The sequence below is a fragment of the Motacilla alba genome, chromosome 3 (assembly GCF_015832195.1).
Source record: "Motacilla alba alba isolate MOTALB_02 chromosome 3, Motacilla_alba_V1.0_pri, whole genome shotgun sequence".
NCBI lineage: Eukaryota > Metazoa > Chordata > Aves > Passeriformes > Motacillidae > Motacilla > Motacilla alba.
This window is the reverse complement of record NC_052018.1, coordinates 51,913,704-51,932,354: the sequence shown is the minus strand read 5'-3', so window position 1 is coordinate 51,932,354 and position 18,651 is coordinate 51,913,704. Positions and strand designations below refer to the sequence as shown.

Here is an 18,651-nt window from a genome sequence, read left to right as displayed (position 1 = left end):
GAAGAATGTTTTTCATATAACATAAAACACAAATGTAACAAGAAAAAAAAAAGGTGCAGTTACAGATGCATGTACTTAATATAAAACAGACTGAAATGTTGGTCTGTTCTCTGAGTCAATGTTGATCAGTTCTCTTTTCCAGAATTGCTCACCCAAAACTTTTGCCCGGGCAAAAGCTTCCCAGGCAAAAGATTAAAGACCATTACAAGGACTCTGCCACGTTGTTACTACCTGTATTGTTTCATTGACTGTCATTCTTGTAAACCCAATATGCCAAACAGACTCACGTAATCCAATTATAATAATCAAATCAGTAAAAACAAAAAAATATTTTGGACCAAACTCCAAAATGTCAATCATTGGGTGAGCAATTCCTAAGAAAAGAGATATTTTTCCCCATAAGTTCACTAAATAATTTGAACGCACAAGTATAATAAGGTCATCACAAACATAAGCACAAGAAAGATTAGTTGTATTGTTGAGTAGTTGTCTTATTAGCAGTAGGCTGAAGATGTACTGAGGAAGGGAAAAATTCATACATGAGAAAACCTAAAGGGACCTGTTTCTATGATCAAGGATTCAAGTAATTCCACTTTCATGAGCAGGACTAGACATCGTGAACCAGCAGAGTGGGGTGTCTCAACTAATACTGTGAGGCACTTGAGGAATACTGATTTAACCTCACTATGGTGGTTTCCTTTTCACGCAGGCAGCTGCAAGCACCTTGTTTTATAGCAGCAGGAACTGACAGCAAAAAACTGAGGTAAAAGCTGTGATTTGAAGGAAATCTGAGTCAGAGCTGAAAACTGGACTTAAATCTCCCAAGGTTCAGTAAAGTGATTTGAACTACAAAGTCGTGCTCCTGTTCCACAGTTAAATAACTGGCTTATTTGGTGAGCAGATTATATTTAATAGATTAATAAATGTTTGCTTCCTCATGTACATATTCAGATCCTCTAAGATTTGCACATCTTTTATATTCCAGTTGCATAGAAGTATGAAAGCAAAAAACCAAAACAGAAGTCATACTATTACTAATATGTCTATCTGTGTTTTGTGATGATAAGTACATCTTTTTCACTAAATCTAAATTAACAACATTTTGGTGAGGATGGAAATTATCTATGAATGCCTTACATGGTGTCAGTTTAGACAATGAATGCTTTCATGATGCATGCTCCATGACATGATTTCCATATCAATGAAAAAAAATATTCTCTTCCATTATGAGATTGTTTTTGATGTGCAGAATTCTCGAGACATCATCATGCTTTTAGGGATGAAACTTGGCACTTTGAGAAGCCCTTGAAGAGTCTGTGTTAGCTACTGGCCTCATTGTAGTAAATGGAAGAAAAAAACAACCCATCTATTGACATCAACAGGGACATGCTCTCACCTGAAATTTCTGACTTAAAAAAAAAAAGGAAAAAAAAGCAGGACAAATTAAAGAAAAAAGCTGATGAAGCAACTGTAGAGTATCAGAAAGACAGTCATTGCTTTCACAGTTTTAGAAAAGTGAATTAGTAATTGATCTTGAGGTTCTGTAACAAATTTTTAATCTATCAATCCCTGTGCACCTATGAAATAGTAAAATAAATATGAGTTATCAAGAGAAATTTTTCCTAAAATCACTGTCCTTCTTCTGTGACAGGTGATTAGGGTGTGGTAGTTTTGGAGAGGCAGAACAGTAGAGAGGACCTAATTTATTCCATCTTGTGACGCTGGGCTGTGTGATGTCCCTTATATACAAGGAAATTGCATAGTGCATGTAAATCACCAGAACAACTTCCACAGCTGGTTTAAAAACTGTTCACAAAAAAGAATACATCAGTGTTTGGGTTTTAAGCTAAGAAAAGGTTTAAAGAAGAAGGTGGGTGTCCACTCCATATTCAATTCAATTTATTTTTTCAGTAATTATTGGATTCTAGGATTTAACACTGTTTATATAGTGCAGAAAAAGGATAGCAAATGATGCACAGGGCAGATCTCAGCAAATTAAGAACAACAAGGTGAATTCAATAAAGAAAGAGCAAAGTGCTTCCTGTAGGCAGGAGAAATCAGACAGAATGGGAGCAAGTAACATTTGGCAAGGTAGTATAATATGGCAGAGAACTGAAGGAGATAGTAACAGTGATTCAGAAATGAAAACCAACACTGTAGCATTGGGCAAAATCAAGAAAATCTCATTCAGTAACACTTAATGGAAGTTTTATAATAAAACACTAAAGGTCCTGTGGGTCAGCTTTACTTGGTGCTGGGGAAGTCTTAACTGAAATAGCTTTTTTTTTTAAAAAATACTCTATACTAAAAAGACTACAGAGTATATGGGAAGAATACAGAGGACTACAATAAAAATAAAATACATAGAAAAGCTGAGTAATAAGAAAATGTGAAGAAAAAATCCACCTTGTCAATAGCAGCGAAGAAAAATGAAGAATTAACATAATAAATATATTTTAACATGTAGACGGTAAAATAATGATAAAGTAAATAATCCCAAAGGAGTTTATATTTAACATAACTCTATGTGACTTTCCATGTATAAAATACAGAATTTCTACATTTCTGAGGTTTGATATTTAATTCTAAAAAAGTAAAATAAAATATTTATTCGCTCAATGACTTACATATTCAAAAGTTTATCTCTTTTTTTCTCTTTACCTGATCTAACATGTACCATGTAGCCCATCACAAAGAAAATACTACAGAAAAGAAACAGCCAGTAATAAAAACTTAGTCTTAAATTTTTCAGTATGCTGACTATACGTCCCTTCCTCAGTATTGGGAATCTTCATATCAGATCTTTTGCTTTGAATTTTTCATGCAGTCTTTCAATTTCTCCTGTTATAAGTGTCTTCTATAGTACCAATCAATACAGAGCCACAAATTCTTGACACTGCTCTTTGCTTTGAAGCATGTACTTTACTTCATTTGCCTTTGTAAGGATTTCAGGTTTTGAAATTCAGCTATTCCATGTTCTGAACTGAAAGCTTATTATTCATATGCATGTCTGTATGATGTTTTTTATTAGGTATTCAAAACAACTCCCACAGTTTCATGGGTACAGTAGGCAGGTTTTTAATTTATTTCACATGCAGCATCGCTGCCTTACTCTGAAACAAAATTATAATCAATGAAGGAAGAGAATCAAATAATATGAACTGAAAACCAGAAGCAGTTTTTCAGTATGTCTATAAATGAAATCTCCACCATTGCCATTCTTTCTCCTTTTCTTGAAGGCAAATCAATAAATGCAGGATTTTCAAGAAAGGATAAGGATTTTTTTGCTAGAACTCAAGCCTGATTTTCCGAAATTACTAACAGACTAAACCCTTAAATTTCTATTTAAATGCAATTTATGCTCCATGCCACCAGATCTTTAAATATGTTAGGAGTTCATTGTTTAAGGAAGGTATCCTGTTAGTGCCTAAGTACCATGAATTCAGTGGATGATAAGCACTTAGGGTTGGATTCAACTGATTTAACTTCAGCTGCCTAGAAGTCAGGCATCTCCTCTGAGCTATGCTGGCAGTCTAGGCAGAGAAGTAGGGATCTCCAAAGAATGTTTTGGCCCAGCACCACCTGCATCAGGCAGGTGTCCAGGAAAACAGGGGAAATGTAAAAAGAAGGAGTAAGAGAGAGTTAAGGATTACACAAGGGAAAGGGGCACATCCTATGGGTATGGGAGGTTAGCAAGACACCAGGACATGTCCTGCTGAGAAGAAAGATTATTTGAGTATTTGAAAATAATTTTTAGACTTACAATTATCAAAGATGTAAGTTATATGTGAAACAACACTCTACTTATTCCTAATTTGCCACAAGTTCTCTTAGTATTTTGCACTGCCTCCATGAGATGGTACTTGACACTTACCAACTTTGAAAGCATGATTCTTTTTGAAAGGAAACAAAGGAGTAGTCTTATTCAGCACACAGAGATATCAGTGTAAAAAAAGAAATTATTTTTTTATAAATTCTTTTTAACAGAGACATTACTGTGCTAATGAGAAAATGAAAATATTGCCTAAAGCTAAACAAAATGTGTACAGGAGTCAAAGAAATTTCCCATGTAAATTTTTTCAATAAACTTTACTCTCCAGTGATTTTTCATATAGCAGCAACTTTTCTCTGCAGAATCTGTCATTAATGCTGCATGCTGTGACACAGACAAACATCCTTTAATGGGAAGTTAAAGAATGAGTGCTACACTCGTCTTCACTTTGAGACCAGAATAAGAATAAAAGCTATTATCTCCTGGAGATGTTTTGCCAGAAATTTAGCATCAAAATTAAGTCTCCAGTCTGCTACAAGCTCCTGCTTTCACTATGCAGACAGAGACATTTCTTGAAGTAATCCCTATTACTTTAGATTTGTACTTTACACTATTTCCAAGAGTGAAAACCCAAGAGTCTAGCAATTATCATTATATGCTCATTCCTGTAGCAGGTTGTATATGTTAATGGAGAGAAAAAAACTATAATTATATGGTATCATAGTCTGTTGTTACTGAGCTCTCCGGTAACCTCTTCTTCCAAACAGCTGTCTGAGCTCATGACTTTTGCCTTTACTAAAAATTAAAACCATAGAATTCATGAAGGAAAACACAACAGCCAAGATGTAGTTTTAGGAAACATCTCAGGCTTTTAACCCTGTCATTGTTTGTCAACCATGAGAAATGCACATTTAGAAGCTGCAAAGATTTCTAATTCTGTGCAAATTATGCTATGTTGAATATCCTTGTGCTGAGTTGGATGTAGTTTTGTGATTGAAATACTTTAAAGGAAGTGGAGAACACTGATCTAATTTGTATGTATCTAGTATGTATGTATAAGTCTGTTTTTCAATAAAAGCGAGTGGTAAGTTCTCTAGGCTTAAGAAGAAGCTTTTCCAATGGAGAAACCTCTCAGTATTGCTCTTGGCAGTGTTTTTACGCAGCCATCTGAACACCTGGGATTACATACAGCTGGGTAGATGATAATCATGGATAAGCTTTGCACAACCCTCAGTATTAATTTTGGCATAATCCTTATGTGAATACTTGCGCAAGTAGTTTTTATACTGTATATTACTTTGATTATATCAGCAATATATTTAACAATGTTTCATTACAATTTCTATTATTATGTCGTACACAGTATGATATAAACTTCATATGGGGATTCCAATGAGGAAAAAAAGATGTCTTTAAGTCAAACTTTAAGATAAATATGTTCCAACTGCTCAACTTCTCCACCTAATGCAAATCAGTCTCCATCATTGCAGCTGCAGGGCAAATGTCTTGCACTTGTGGTTTAAGAGCATTTGTGGGGCACTTTGAATCAAGTGCATTTGGTTACAATGGGCAGTCAAAAGCAACAACAGTTAGCATGTTCCTTACATGGTGATTAAGAGAAAAACCTAAATGAGCATGCACTCAAATATAGTGTTTCCCTGTAATTCCAAATAACAAATACCCCTGGCCAGCTTAGCCAAATCAAGATAGAATACCTCTGGATGTGCTAAGTGTCAGAGGAATGTGCTAGAGGTGAGCAAAGGTAAGATAAAAAGTGATCAGCTTTAATAAGCTGACAGAGGAAAAGAGAACAGTGACAAGTATAAATTGCCAAGAAAAGAGAGAAAGAGAGGATGTGCTCTGTGCATCTGACTGGAAGTCACAGAAGGACTCCTTCTATGAGGCTGCCCTATGAAAGGAGAGCCCTTCACTTTTATGATATGATAAAAAGCTTGACAAATCTAACCCCTTTTATTTTTTCATTTGAGTAGTGAGGTATATCTCAAATTACCCATAGATTAGGTTCTTCAGATATTTTTTAACACTCTGATCTTATTATCCTTCTACATTGCAAACAGCAGTTTTTCTATAAAAGGATTCATTGGCAATTTAAAGATACCAGTGAGATACTTAGACACAGCACATTACTGATCACCTCATTATTGCTGAATTACCCACCTGTTGTAGGGTGGAAGAAAAATAGCCTGAGTTATACTGTGGCCTGCTGAAGAACAGGCTCTTAGTGTGAAACCCACAATAAACCACACTGTAGTGCAATTCCTAAGGTTACTCAATCAATCAAATCCTACCCTCAAAACAGGGAATCCAATTTCTAAACAAACAGGTATTTGTGGTAGTCTGATAAGAGGGATGTGCACCATATACAGCACTCCTGAACAGATAGGATGCCCCTTAAAATTACTGTAATTGAAGTAGCAGCAGAAAGTTTTGAAAACAACACTAGAGTAAATTTATCCTCTGGGGATAAATTCACTAAGGTAATCATTGAGTTTAATGGATTATTAGAAAAGGACATCAAATATCTTTCATTTATAGTGCTTCATTCTGAGCGTAGAGAATCAGCAGAATAAAACCGGTTGTGAATGTGCTGTCAACTGCAGTGTGATTGCACTGAAGCCAATGGGAGAGAATATTTTTTTCTGTTTGTTACAGACGATTATCAAAATATCATCAGCAAACCCTACGCCATTATTGAAGCTGACATTAGTTAATTCACTTATCCATATACCACAGATCACTGTCTTTCAGTATCAGTTTTGGAGACATTATTTTCCTAGGAATGAGGAAGGAAGAAAATGACATTAAAAAGATTACTTATATTTAAAATATTTCTACAGTTTTGCAAGAGGAAAAATTAATTTCTGTTTTGTCTTGAATAGCTACATTCCAATATGCTTCTTGAAAATTGAAATATCTGTTTAAATGTTCAAGGAAATTTATCCAGTGAGTATAAATTCTCTCGCGGTGCAGAAAGCGTAGCATGGCTCTGTGACTAGGGTAGACATTCACTTTGAAATATCTGTGACAGTTTAAAGACAGTAATGTCTCCTTAGCTTTCTAGTAGAGCCTTTTGTAGGAGCTACTCACATGCTCCAGCGCAAAGTTGTGTCTGTTCAAGAACGAATTTTATTTGGCTGCCCAAAGTGCCTTAAGGCACACCGGTGTTTTAAGCCCAGAGACAGATCATGAGTGTTCAAGGGGCAGGACGATGGGAGTGGGGTCCTCCAGCAGAAGGGCAACTGCAAATATAGAGTGCTATAAGATGATGAACTGCTGTAACAGGTAATCACCTGGTAGCCACCATAGCCATTTTCAGTGCATGGCCTGTGAGGCCATTGCTACCATTGTAGTGGTAAGAAAGGAGTATGGGGTTTCTATATTAAACAGGATCAAAAAAAACGAGAGTACTTTACAGCTCACACTGCTTTCCCAGTTCAATAAATGCTTATCCATATGTAAAAAGATGCTGAAGGCAATACAAAATTTCATTTTCCTATTAGATTAACACTAGCATAATTTTTAGTGACATAAGGATCAGAATGACTTCCTTCAGAAATTCCAAATAACATAAAGCTCCTCAGAAAATGCATGGCTTTAGTGCTGCCTTGAAATTTTTGGTAGACCTCTGGTTCACAAGATAGAGTTTATTTGATAGATTCTAATTAGAAGGTCAATTATATACTTATGTTTAGAGGAAGAGAAGATGTGGGAAAAGTATATTCTAGCCATTGCATATTTAGAACAAAATATTTAGAACAAAAAAATTGCTAGTGTCTCTGTTAAAGTATTGCACCCCTAACCCAAAAGAATAAACAATGTCACAAGGCTGACACCATGAGACAGTGAATATTAAAAAGCAGAGCATATTTTTGTATGCTTTTATACTTTCACAAAAGATGAGTTGTTGCTCAGGCAGACTCCTCTGCTTTCAAGTATGATAAATCCCCTTCAGCCCTTGTCCGTAGCTGACTCATATAGCCACAGTAAATGTCCTGTGTATGAGAGGCGTGGACAACACCCAGACGAGCTGTCACAGCAAACATGCATTCTGTAGCTGTGATCTTCTCAGCATCTGCCTGACTAGAAATAAATGTAGCTTCTGATCTTTCATTTTAAGCAAAAGCTACAGTTTTTCCCCCAGTGCCTTAAATAACTGGTGAAGTGCTAGCAATGGTGCAGTGCAGCATACAGATGTATTTTCCTCACTGAAATGGACTATAAAATGCTGTAAGAGTAGGGCTTTGTGTCACTCAACTATCACTCCTCAGAGATGAGAAACATGGAGAAATATAGGACAAGAAAGTTGTAAAAATCCAGACTTCATGATGAAGAATTCCAAAGATATAACACTGTTTTGGATTTTCACAGCAAACTACTGTGTTTTGGTTTCCATCTCCCATTTTTACAGAATCTCATAGTAAGAGTATGTACCATTTAGTTTACTTATATTATGTGTGTCTAGGGCTCACAGTATAATGGCACCCTGATATCAAAATGGGGCCACTAGATGGTACTGCAATATAATTAATAAATATTAAAAAGTTATCTCATACATATATATATTTGGATATTTTTCTGCAATGTCTTGGCTGTAACGTCTGAGAGACTTGCAGAAATATTCATGGCACTGCCTTTAGATATACAGGAAAGCCTTCATGTAACTATAATATATGCAGCTTTAAGGTACATGCTAAAGTGCATGCTTACCAATCTTAGCAATATAACTAAGGTACTCAATATACACGTAAACACACACATAGGTAAATCATGGAATTACCATCTAACCAGTCACTACACTTATTTTCATGTGTTCCTGTATTCGGTGCAAAGCTATTGAATCGTGGGAAAAGTGAGCATATATAAATCAACAGGAAGATGTATGTTAATTCATAAACTCAATGTAAAATATATCCCAGGATTTTAAAAGATAAAACTGTTACAATTAGCAAAATATATACATTCATATTTCATATTTTTCTATACTTTGAATGATTCGCTATCACAATTTACTTCACCATTAAAAAGATGAAAAATTCCACTTTTATCTAAATGCATTCCACCATATGCTATGTCTACAGTATTAAACAGATTACATTTTATAATCAGTTATTTTCCAGCTGGTAAAGATCTTGAGGTTTAAAAATTGCTGCAGAACTAAATTTTCTGAAACTATAAGCATGCTTAATAGTATCTACCCATGAAACTACCCCCTGAATAACCTAACACTGTTGGTTGCCAGCACTATTTTCAATTTTCATCTGTTAGATATATGATCAAGCATGTCAAATGTGCCCTAAGTAATAGAAGTGAAAAAATAAAGTCATTTACTTAAAACATTCTGATAGCTATTTATCTGAAAACCCTGGTCAGATTTACTGCTCAAAGGCATTTACCTACAAAGTTAACCAGATGCTTTGAGTTGAAAACTAATTTAATTTCTCTGTTATCTTAACAGGACATCTGTTAAAACAACATCCAAGGAAGGTAATATGTTCAAAATTAACCATCCTGCAGATTGTTTTATTAGAGTATGTATGACATTGACATTTAACTGCTAATGACCACTGCTTTACAAAAATAATTAACAAATGTGGAATCAAAGCAGTATAGTGATAATACCAATGGACACAAAGTAATGTAGATTGAAGGCATAACTGGTGTAAGTTCAACCTTTTTTGCCAAGTTCATTGCTTTGTTACAACTGAGTTATGCTGAAGATGAATTACCCATTTCTTTTGTTTCGTTCTTTCCTCAGCTTCATCTATGTATGAAGCCCTCCCTTTAAAATCACAGCATATTAGCTGCATAAAGTGTTCAGCACTCATAGCCAGCATGTTTTTAAGGCAGCATGAGTGACAAGATATGCAAATCATATCCTGAAGTAATTTGCATTATTACAGTTAATTTGCATATGGATATGAACTGGATTTCAGAGCAACTAGGTATCAGTCCAAGCAGTGGTATATGAAAGTCAGACACATAGGGGGATGTGTGCTTGCCAAGGTTGGGATATTCAAATGGAAAAATACTACTTACTACAAGGTGTATTTCTGGCTGGTCCTTAAAATTTTGGGCAATAAGATGGTAGGGACAAGTGGGAACAGCTGGAGGAAAATGAGGCTCTATATTTCCTCCCACCCTCCCATATTTCCTCCTACCTCTCCATTTATTTCCCTCAGCAATCTCTACCGGTGCCAATTTTTTGATAGGAGGTGCTATGACCATTGCTGCCTCTTCTTCTGCTCATTGGAGTAACCCAATGGAAAAGAGAAAGAATGGGCTGCCCTACAGCCACTAAAAGTCACCTATATCTGTCTAATCCTGGACTAACATCTCAGATCAACAAGGGAAAGGAGGATTTCTCAGGGATGAAAAGTTGCTAATGGATGAGCATCATTTGTAGGTGGATTTATAAACTGCTCATTTCCTCCTGGAGATCATTTGCATCAGCTGCTCTCCCACATTGCAGATTGCTGGCTGGGTCTGGCTGGAGGCAGGAGAACTGATAGCTGTATCCCAAAGTCCCTTCTGGCTTTACTTTACTATGAACCATGATCATGAGCATGTAGACACTGACTTTAAACAGAGTGCACATTGGCAGCTGGACATGATTTCTTACATTTGTCTTTATTCCTGTGATTTCATGATATGGAAAACAGACTAGCTTGCACTCCAGCTACAGAGTGGGCAGTACTTGAAGATAACAAAACAGCAGCAAACTCTCTCCCTAAATCTTTATTCCTCCAGCTTTGCAGAGGTGACTCTCTCCCCAAGGGTATTCCCCAACAATGCCATTATACTGTCTTCCTACAGCTCCCTAGCAGTTACTCGGGAGCCTTCATCAAGTTTTGGTTAATCCTCCTGATTCAGTTAGCTCAGCAGGAATAGGGAAGAGTCACATATTTGCAGCATTTTACTAGACTGCAGGGCTTATACGCAAGATTTTCAGTAGTTTGTTAAATACAATATAGGAAACTTTAATATTAGCATAATTGAATTATCTTTGAACTAAAGGACTCTCATTCTTTTTGAATGTGTTACTACTTTTTCAAAACATGGACAACCTATATACATAAGATACTGTGTAGCTTTACATATGTGTGAAGACCCTTCCTTTTTCTCCCACACTAAAGCAAAAGTGTGAAAAGTAAACTGATTATTTATTACAAGATAATTAGCATTTCTCCTGTGAGGTGCGACAAACTATATGTGGTTAGAAAATAAGAAGTCAACTACAGAAAGAACAAATAGAAAACCCTTCACTTAAAAGCGTAAAAGGAATGATAGAAAAGGTGGAGCATGACCCTTCTAGAGGCACACAGTGAAAGAACAAGAGACAATGCCCAAAATTGCAGCCATGAAAATTTCAGCTGCATATCAGGAGAAATTTTTTTTACAATGAGAATGGTTGAGAAATAGAGAAGTTGTGAAACTTCCATCCTTGAAGACTTCCAAAACTCCACTGGCTAAAACTCTGGGCAACATGATAGAACTTTTAAGTTGGTGCTGCTCTGAACAGGAGACCAGATTATGTGACCTTGAGAGGACTCTTCCAGCATGAATAAGTCTGTGATTTTGTAAGTCTAAGTTATCTTATATTTCCAGTTATTTGTGGTGGGTAGTAGAGAAAGTATTGAGAAACCTTTAATTTCCCTTAAAACTTCTGGCAGAAAACAACCTGATTACACATTTTCCTTTATGTTTACATTTTAATAACTAGAGAAAATTCAGTTCTTTGCATTATATTTAACAATTTCAATTTTAAATAAGTGCATATTTTAAACTTATTCTTTCATGTTCCTACTGTTGCAGTACAGGGCAATATAGGAAAGGAGGTAACATGATTTGAATGTAAATAGAAACTTCTTTTTTTTTAAATTTTTAAATTAAGAATAGTTGTTCAGACCTGTATAATGAATAAAAGGAACCACTGTTTGACTACACCCAGTGATCTATGTACACAATATCACTTCTGTACTTAGAGATCTTAGGTGCCAGAGTTCTAACCAGAGTACCTAACCTTTCATTTTCTTATTCTACATGTTTTCAGATCAGAACTGAACTACAGGATTTACATTTATATTGTTATTAAGCTTCTTCTGACAGCTGCAGTATATGGAGTAAGATGCAGTATGGCAGCCTCACTCAACTGCCAACACTTCGTCTCTGAAATAGTCTATGTGGTACAGAGATTAAAGAAAAATGTACAGTTGTGACTTCATCATTAAAAGGTATGTAAAAAATGAATGTAGAAGAGAGCTAAATCATGCTCAGTCAAGCAATCTTAATTCTGGCATTTCTTGATATTGGACTGTTTGACTTTCAAACATCTAATTTTCGTGTAAAAATATATATAAGTACAACCTAATGATTTAGTGTAGTAAATGTAATTTTTTTCCATAAATAAGGAAGACATCAAGAATGCCATAAAAATAGAAACTAAGTCAATTTTGACAGTTAAAAGGAGCTTTTCAGACATGTACTCTTGGTCATACTCACATAGTACTCTGGGGACTATGGTAAAGAGGATATGGAGCTCAGCCAGGCGACAGTGAGAGGAGAATTCTCGGATCTGGTCACACAGATAGAGCTGAATGCAAAGAGAACCAGAAGACTCAAGGATGGGACCCTGTGCAGCAAGGGCTGCTTTGGACCCTGAGGCCCAGCTGGTCGCCTTGTCCAGGACCCCAAACCCAGCCTCTGCCTTGAGTTCCAGCAGCTGACAGCAACAGTCTCTCCACTCCCACGCCTGTGATGGGACCAGTACAACCTCAGGAAAGGGTTTCCTTCAGCAAAATGTGTTTAGTCATTTCAAAACTAAAAGTGGGAGTATGATAGTTCTTATTCTGCTTATTTTCTGCTTGTGGTATCATTAGACATCATTAGGGGAAGCTTTCAAATGCCTTGAATCAAGAGTGCTGTTCTTAATCACGTGAGTATTTTCTGCTGTTGTTCTGGCATAGCTGAATTTATCTTCTTGTTTACTTTGCTGGGTTTAAAAAAATCACAAGAATATTACATTTTCTCAGAAATGCTTTCTATTATGTTTTCCTTTTTTTTTAAATTTATTTCACTAGTGTACTTCAGATGTGCCTCATTCAAGATAAGAGGTTATGCTTTTCATGTGGTACATTTGGTTAGCCACAGGCCAAAATAAATATTACCAGTCCTGACACCTTGAAGTCCTACTTATAGAGAGTATGGCAGTCACCAGTTAGCAAAGCAACACACAGACTAACTAAATCTTTTTGAAGAATAATACTGAAAAGTAAGACTGTGAAGTGGGTTTTCTAGGCAATTATTCACAGATCCACATAAAAAAATCAAGGTTAAGAACAAGTGATTTTACTTCCTCTTTGTTACAAACCATTCTCACAAAGCCATAAATATTCCATCTTGCCGTGATAGAGTTTCAGAAAAGATAACTGTGCCTCAAGGACAGAAAATACTTGGTGTGACACCATTTTCCACAAGATATCTATGATTGTAAAGATGTATAATGCAAACAGATTTACATGGAAGTTCACAAATAGTCCTTGAATCTCCTCATTCTCTTTAGAGATGCTTATCTCATTGTTCTGAAAATTTCTGAGTCCTTACAGACCTCTTTCAGTATAATGAGAAGCTGTAAAAATGTCATGACCTCCACCCCCACAAGTAAAATAAGTATATTAACAATTGAAATATGTCCTCTCCATTATCTCAGCAGGTGATGATGGAAAAATTGTTGTACACATTGAAAAAAAGCTTTCTTAAAACTTTGGAAAAAACCCTGTCTTTTCTTTATTTTATTTTGTAGCAAGCTATAAATAATACATATAAAAATAAACTATACCAATCTGAACTATTATTAGGCTGTAATTTTAACCTATCCATTCTTTAAGCCATGCTGCACAGGATCCTCTTTCATGGTTTACAACCTCAGAGGCATCCCTCTGGTACTTGCCTAAAGGTTGTTTTTTATTCTCTATTTAGCACTGGTTCAGACCCAGAGCTTTTCTCAAAGTTCTACATACTATTGCAAACAAAGAAAATACCAAGGTTTATCACCACAGATTTAAAATTGCAGTTATTCCCAGATGAAAATATAAATAATAAAGAAGATTCAGTGAAAGATTTATGAATAGACCTGAGAAACATTACACTTGAAATGATCTATTCTGGAAGATGCCTGCGTGTGTAAAACAGCCAGAGCCTCTGAAGGATCTAGAATGGGGGGGCAAGTTATATCAACCTGAATAGTGGGGTATCTTTGCATTAGATGTATATTTCCAAGCACTAGATCTTCTAGAATATTTCCCATGTGGGGAAGTCTTGACGTTGCTGAAAAGGAGAGGAGAATGATGCCCCACATGTGACTTAGATCTTTTGTAGATAATGAGTTGATCTCTACCATTTTTTAAAATTTATTTTTTCTGAACTTTTCCTTTTCTGCCTCTCTTTACCAACCCTGGTGCTCTGAAAGCCAATTAAAGTGGATCGAATATACTCTACTGGGTATTTTAAGGCAGATCATATCACTGGAGCAAATAATATCTCTAGAAACAAAAAAATAAAAAAAATATTAAACTGCATTCAAATATAGACCTGAACCCTATGACTGTTTGGGAAACATTCTAGATGATGATTCCTAGACTTCATTAAAAAAAAAAATAATTCAAGTTTTAGGTACCATTTGTGGCCCATTTTATTTCCAACTATTACTTACTAGTGTTCTTACACTGTTTTTATACCCAGTGCTCAAACAGCTACTTCTCCTTCCTCTATTTTTCCCACCCCCATTCACTTCTCAAGGTAAGGAAAGCATCCCAACCTTTACAAGTTTGGGAATGCAGGTGGCTGAAACAAGAAGGTGGAAAGAGGGTGGATTGGGTTGAGTATAATCGTACAACAGGTGCCAGGCTTGTTATATATCTTAGTTCTCCTGGCAACAAAGAAAGAATTTTGACCAAATAAAAGATAATATGTGCAAGTTCTTTTATTTGCTATGTTTTTGCCAAGCTTTTAATGAGATTTGGTCTGTCTGAAAGTATAAAACCAGGAAAGGGTAACGTTTTACTTGCAGAAAATTACTTTACACCCTCAGGAAATGAAATTTCAATCCTTTTGAAGTCATCATCTTTGAAGAAACAGAATACATGGGGATGAAATACCTTGTGTCTAGTAGTTTTTGTACTTTGGGGGTGATTTGAAAGAAACAACATGCAAGGAAGTATCTCTGCCTCATTTATTCTTCCTATAATTGTGTTTAACCTTCTGCATAAAAAGGTATCAGTAACTCACAAAGGATCAGAGGATTACATCTGTAACTTACAGTTGGGCTACACTCCCTATATATAGGTAAAAAATTAAAATCTGAGTCAAGAAGACAATGTGATGTGTTTGACATGGGGGATTCTCCTTGATGGTCAGTTCATAGCACTGTGAGCATAATTCAGCAATAAATAGACTCGGTGGAAGCATATTACCCTAAAAAAAATTGTTGCCACTGCTAATCTTTTATTCCACAAATTGCCAGCTTTCTGGGAACACCTTGGAAAGTAAGAGTGTTGGTATGAGGCCATTAGCAACTGCCACTTTATGTTTTATCACACTGTCAATAAAACTCTATAAATACAACATTCTTAGGAAAAGATATTTTTGCTATAGATTTTTACTATGTATAAGTGTTCAAGGAAAATTCCTACAAGAAGCATAAACTTTAAAAACACTGATGAAGCCAAATGGCAACCTGTTCTGGCACCTCAATTTACATCTTAATTTAATGAAAGATCCCTTGTTTTACAACTATTATACTATGTATAAGACCCCTGAAAGGAACCCAGCTAAGTAACAACAAGCTAAAAGGTACAATAAATATTTGTTTGCCCCTGAGGTGGCAATGTTTTGTATTCATGAAACCATTAATTAATGTCTCTCACATGGGTGGAATTTGTATTGAAGGGCTACTGAGTGGGACAAAAAGAGGTAATTTTCTTTTAAAGAACATATACAATTATTTTGTAGGCATCAGAATGTATATGTTCATTACTGTCTGGTTTAAAAGTTTCTAACATACACAGAGTATTCCAAATTTATATCATGCTATGACATTAATTTAGGTAACACTAAAAGCATGAGCAAAACAGAGCACAGCCTGGGCCATGTTAACAAAGAGTTGATGGCTTAAACATATCCAGTGGTAAACTACCTTTGAAAGGTCTCCAGCCTCCAAATAGAAGCAGATAACAAACACGTTCCATGTAACCCAAAGGACCAGCCAGACAGCATACTGTAGGGAGGAAGAGAGAAACACAGAATTAACAATTCCACTCTCAGCTGAGTTAAATTTCGTTCATTAGCTCAATCCAAGACAAAACCAGATTATAAGTATGGTGCCTACGAATAAAAATGTTACACGTAGGAGAGAATTACAAATAAATTCTTCCCTTTTCCTGACACAGTGTCTAGGGACCTAGTAAGTACTCAGTTGCAGCAGAAAACCTGCATTTCAAGAAACAGTTGATAAATCTGACATTTTAATTTGAGATTAATCTGTATCTCTTTCTTTGTTCAAATGGGTAACTTTGTTCAAATTCAACTATAACTTACTAAATAACAGCCTAATTGAACTAGTCCTGGATTTTTTCAACACTTCAGATTTTGTCTCAAGAAACCAAGCATATATAACATAAAGAAAATCTGTCTATCTATCTATCATCTATCTATCTATCTATCTATCTATCTATCTATCTATCTATCTATCTATCTATCTTTTGCAGTATTTCTACAAAATATGGGGGAATTTTGTGACCTTCCAAAGTTAGATTCATAATTATTCAACACCTTCGGGAGGCAGACTGCATTTTAAATTTTAAATTGCCATTTTCTTTGGGGTTTTAATTTTTTTTCTTTTTTTTTTTGGTCTCAGAATGTATAGGAGAAGCATTCATATTTAAGCAATATTTGTCATGAATGACAATCTCTTTTTCTTCTTTCAGTAACAACATATGCAGGACTCTTCTTGCATTTCTCTTGCAAGTGATGCTCTGCATTATGCTGTCTATTATACAACTTGCCATTTTCAACCTAATCTACTAGCTACTGTGAAAATAAAAAAATTCTGCCATTTTCCAGAATTTAAAGTGAGACTATATTCAATACGACCAAAATTTAGACCCGTTCAAATGCCTTATTTTTATAGATAACAAAATAATTTCCAGCCAGTCTAGCTATTAGTTGGACCATGTTCAGATTTTAAAAAGTTACGATAAAAATAGTTTTGATTTAATGGAAGCTAACACAGCCATAAATGCTTGAATTGCTTTATACAGAAGTAATTTCAGGTAATTTAAAGCATACAGATTACATATACTTTATAGGTCAGCTCTTTCTGGTCACAGATGACAGATTTATTTAGGTCAGGAGAACTCTCTGGAGGTCAGCTGGTCCAATCTCTGCTCAAAGCACAACCAGCATGGATCAGGTTTTGCAGGGATTTATCCAGTTGAGGTCAGAATATCTCCAGAGATGACCCAGCTAATCAACATCTACACTTTGAATGCAGGCTGCTAATAAAACTTTGGAAAATAGGAACTTAGTTCAGCTGGAGAGTCTTGACAAATTCATTTTTTTAAAACAAAACTTTGAGACATTAAACATATTAAGCATTTCATTTTCCTGTAATTTTCTCATAGCACACCCCTCTTCCCATGTAACATGGAGCTTTATAATTACAAAAAAAGAGAAGAAAACCATCAATTTAGATTCAATAACCCCAATTTGGCTTTGTTAATCAACTTTTCAGCATTTTAATTTGTTGGGCTCTGCCAATTATTGTAATACTGTAATGTTATATATTCTTATGTAGATCATAAAAACACTCCTTCTGATATATGAAGATAACTGGATTCCTTATAGTGAAAATTCTAAATATTGCATTTAGGTTGGTTTCTCTAAGATACAAAATGTGCAATTTCTGTACCCTTGAAAAAATTTTTGTGCTCGAGAACAATTTTAAGCAAATTGGACAAAAGAATACAAGAATATTGGAAGATAATTTTCCCACAAAAGTTTCAGGAAAATGGGCAAACAAATGGGAATAAAAACTATTAAGTCCTTTTACAGAGAAGAACTTACAAAATCATAATTTATCAGTCAACAAGAAGAGGGAAAAATACGAGAGAGAGAAAATGGAAACCAGGTTTCATTAGGTCAGCTGTTCATAGCACAACATCTCCCATCGTATGCAAGCAACAGTGATTAAAAAGCTCAATGTGCACAGGACTTTCAACAGAACACACCAAGGAACTTTGGAACTGCTTGTGCCAGTAGAGAACCTTATTACATGAAGAAACAAAACTTTTCTTTTTTACTGCTAATTTATCACCAAAAAACAGACACATTTGATTTGTCGGCCCTTTAGATACACTCATTTAACAAGAATCTCTTGTTATTGGACTACAGATAAGGCTAAAAGTGTCTTTTAAAAGTATGTTTTAAACTTTTCCTTTTGAAATGTTGTATTAAGTGCTTGTTGCCTGAATGTGGCAGATAAACACTGAGTTTAGTTGTCTTGAAATAAAAGGATGTTTCTGCTTCCCATTGCTTCTTCTTTCAGAAGCTTTAGATGTAGCTCATCTCTTATCTTGGCATCACATGCAGTCATAAATGCCTCTTGTTTTCTATATGCTTCAGCAAATTGTTGAAAAAAATCAGCACTGAAGGTCTGTGACAGTGAACAAATCCCTGTGACACTATTATATGTATCTAATTAGAAGCACATTTTATAAGAGTTCTTCAAAGGTCTATAGCTGTATTTTTTTCTTATATGTGGGAGTTCAAGACAGCTGCATTATCTGACAGAAGCCACCACAATG

At 35.4% G+C, this 18,651-nt stretch overlaps 1 protein-coding gene across 3 annotated transcripts in view; it reads right to left on the bottom strand.

Moving 5' to 3' along the window:
• Positions 1–18,651, bottom strand: part of NKAIN2 (sodium/potassium transporting ATPase interacting 2) — a 515,822-nt gene that overhangs the window by 223,575 nt on the left and 273,596 nt on the right. For all 3 annotated transcript variants that reach the window (XM_038130925.1, XM_038130924.1, XM_038130926.1), the window contains one exon: positions 15,984–16,064. In XM_038130925.1, coding sequence (XP_037986853.1) covers positions 15,984–16,064 — 81 coding nt within the window. The remainder of the gene's footprint in view (positions 1–15,983; positions 16,065–18,651) is intronic.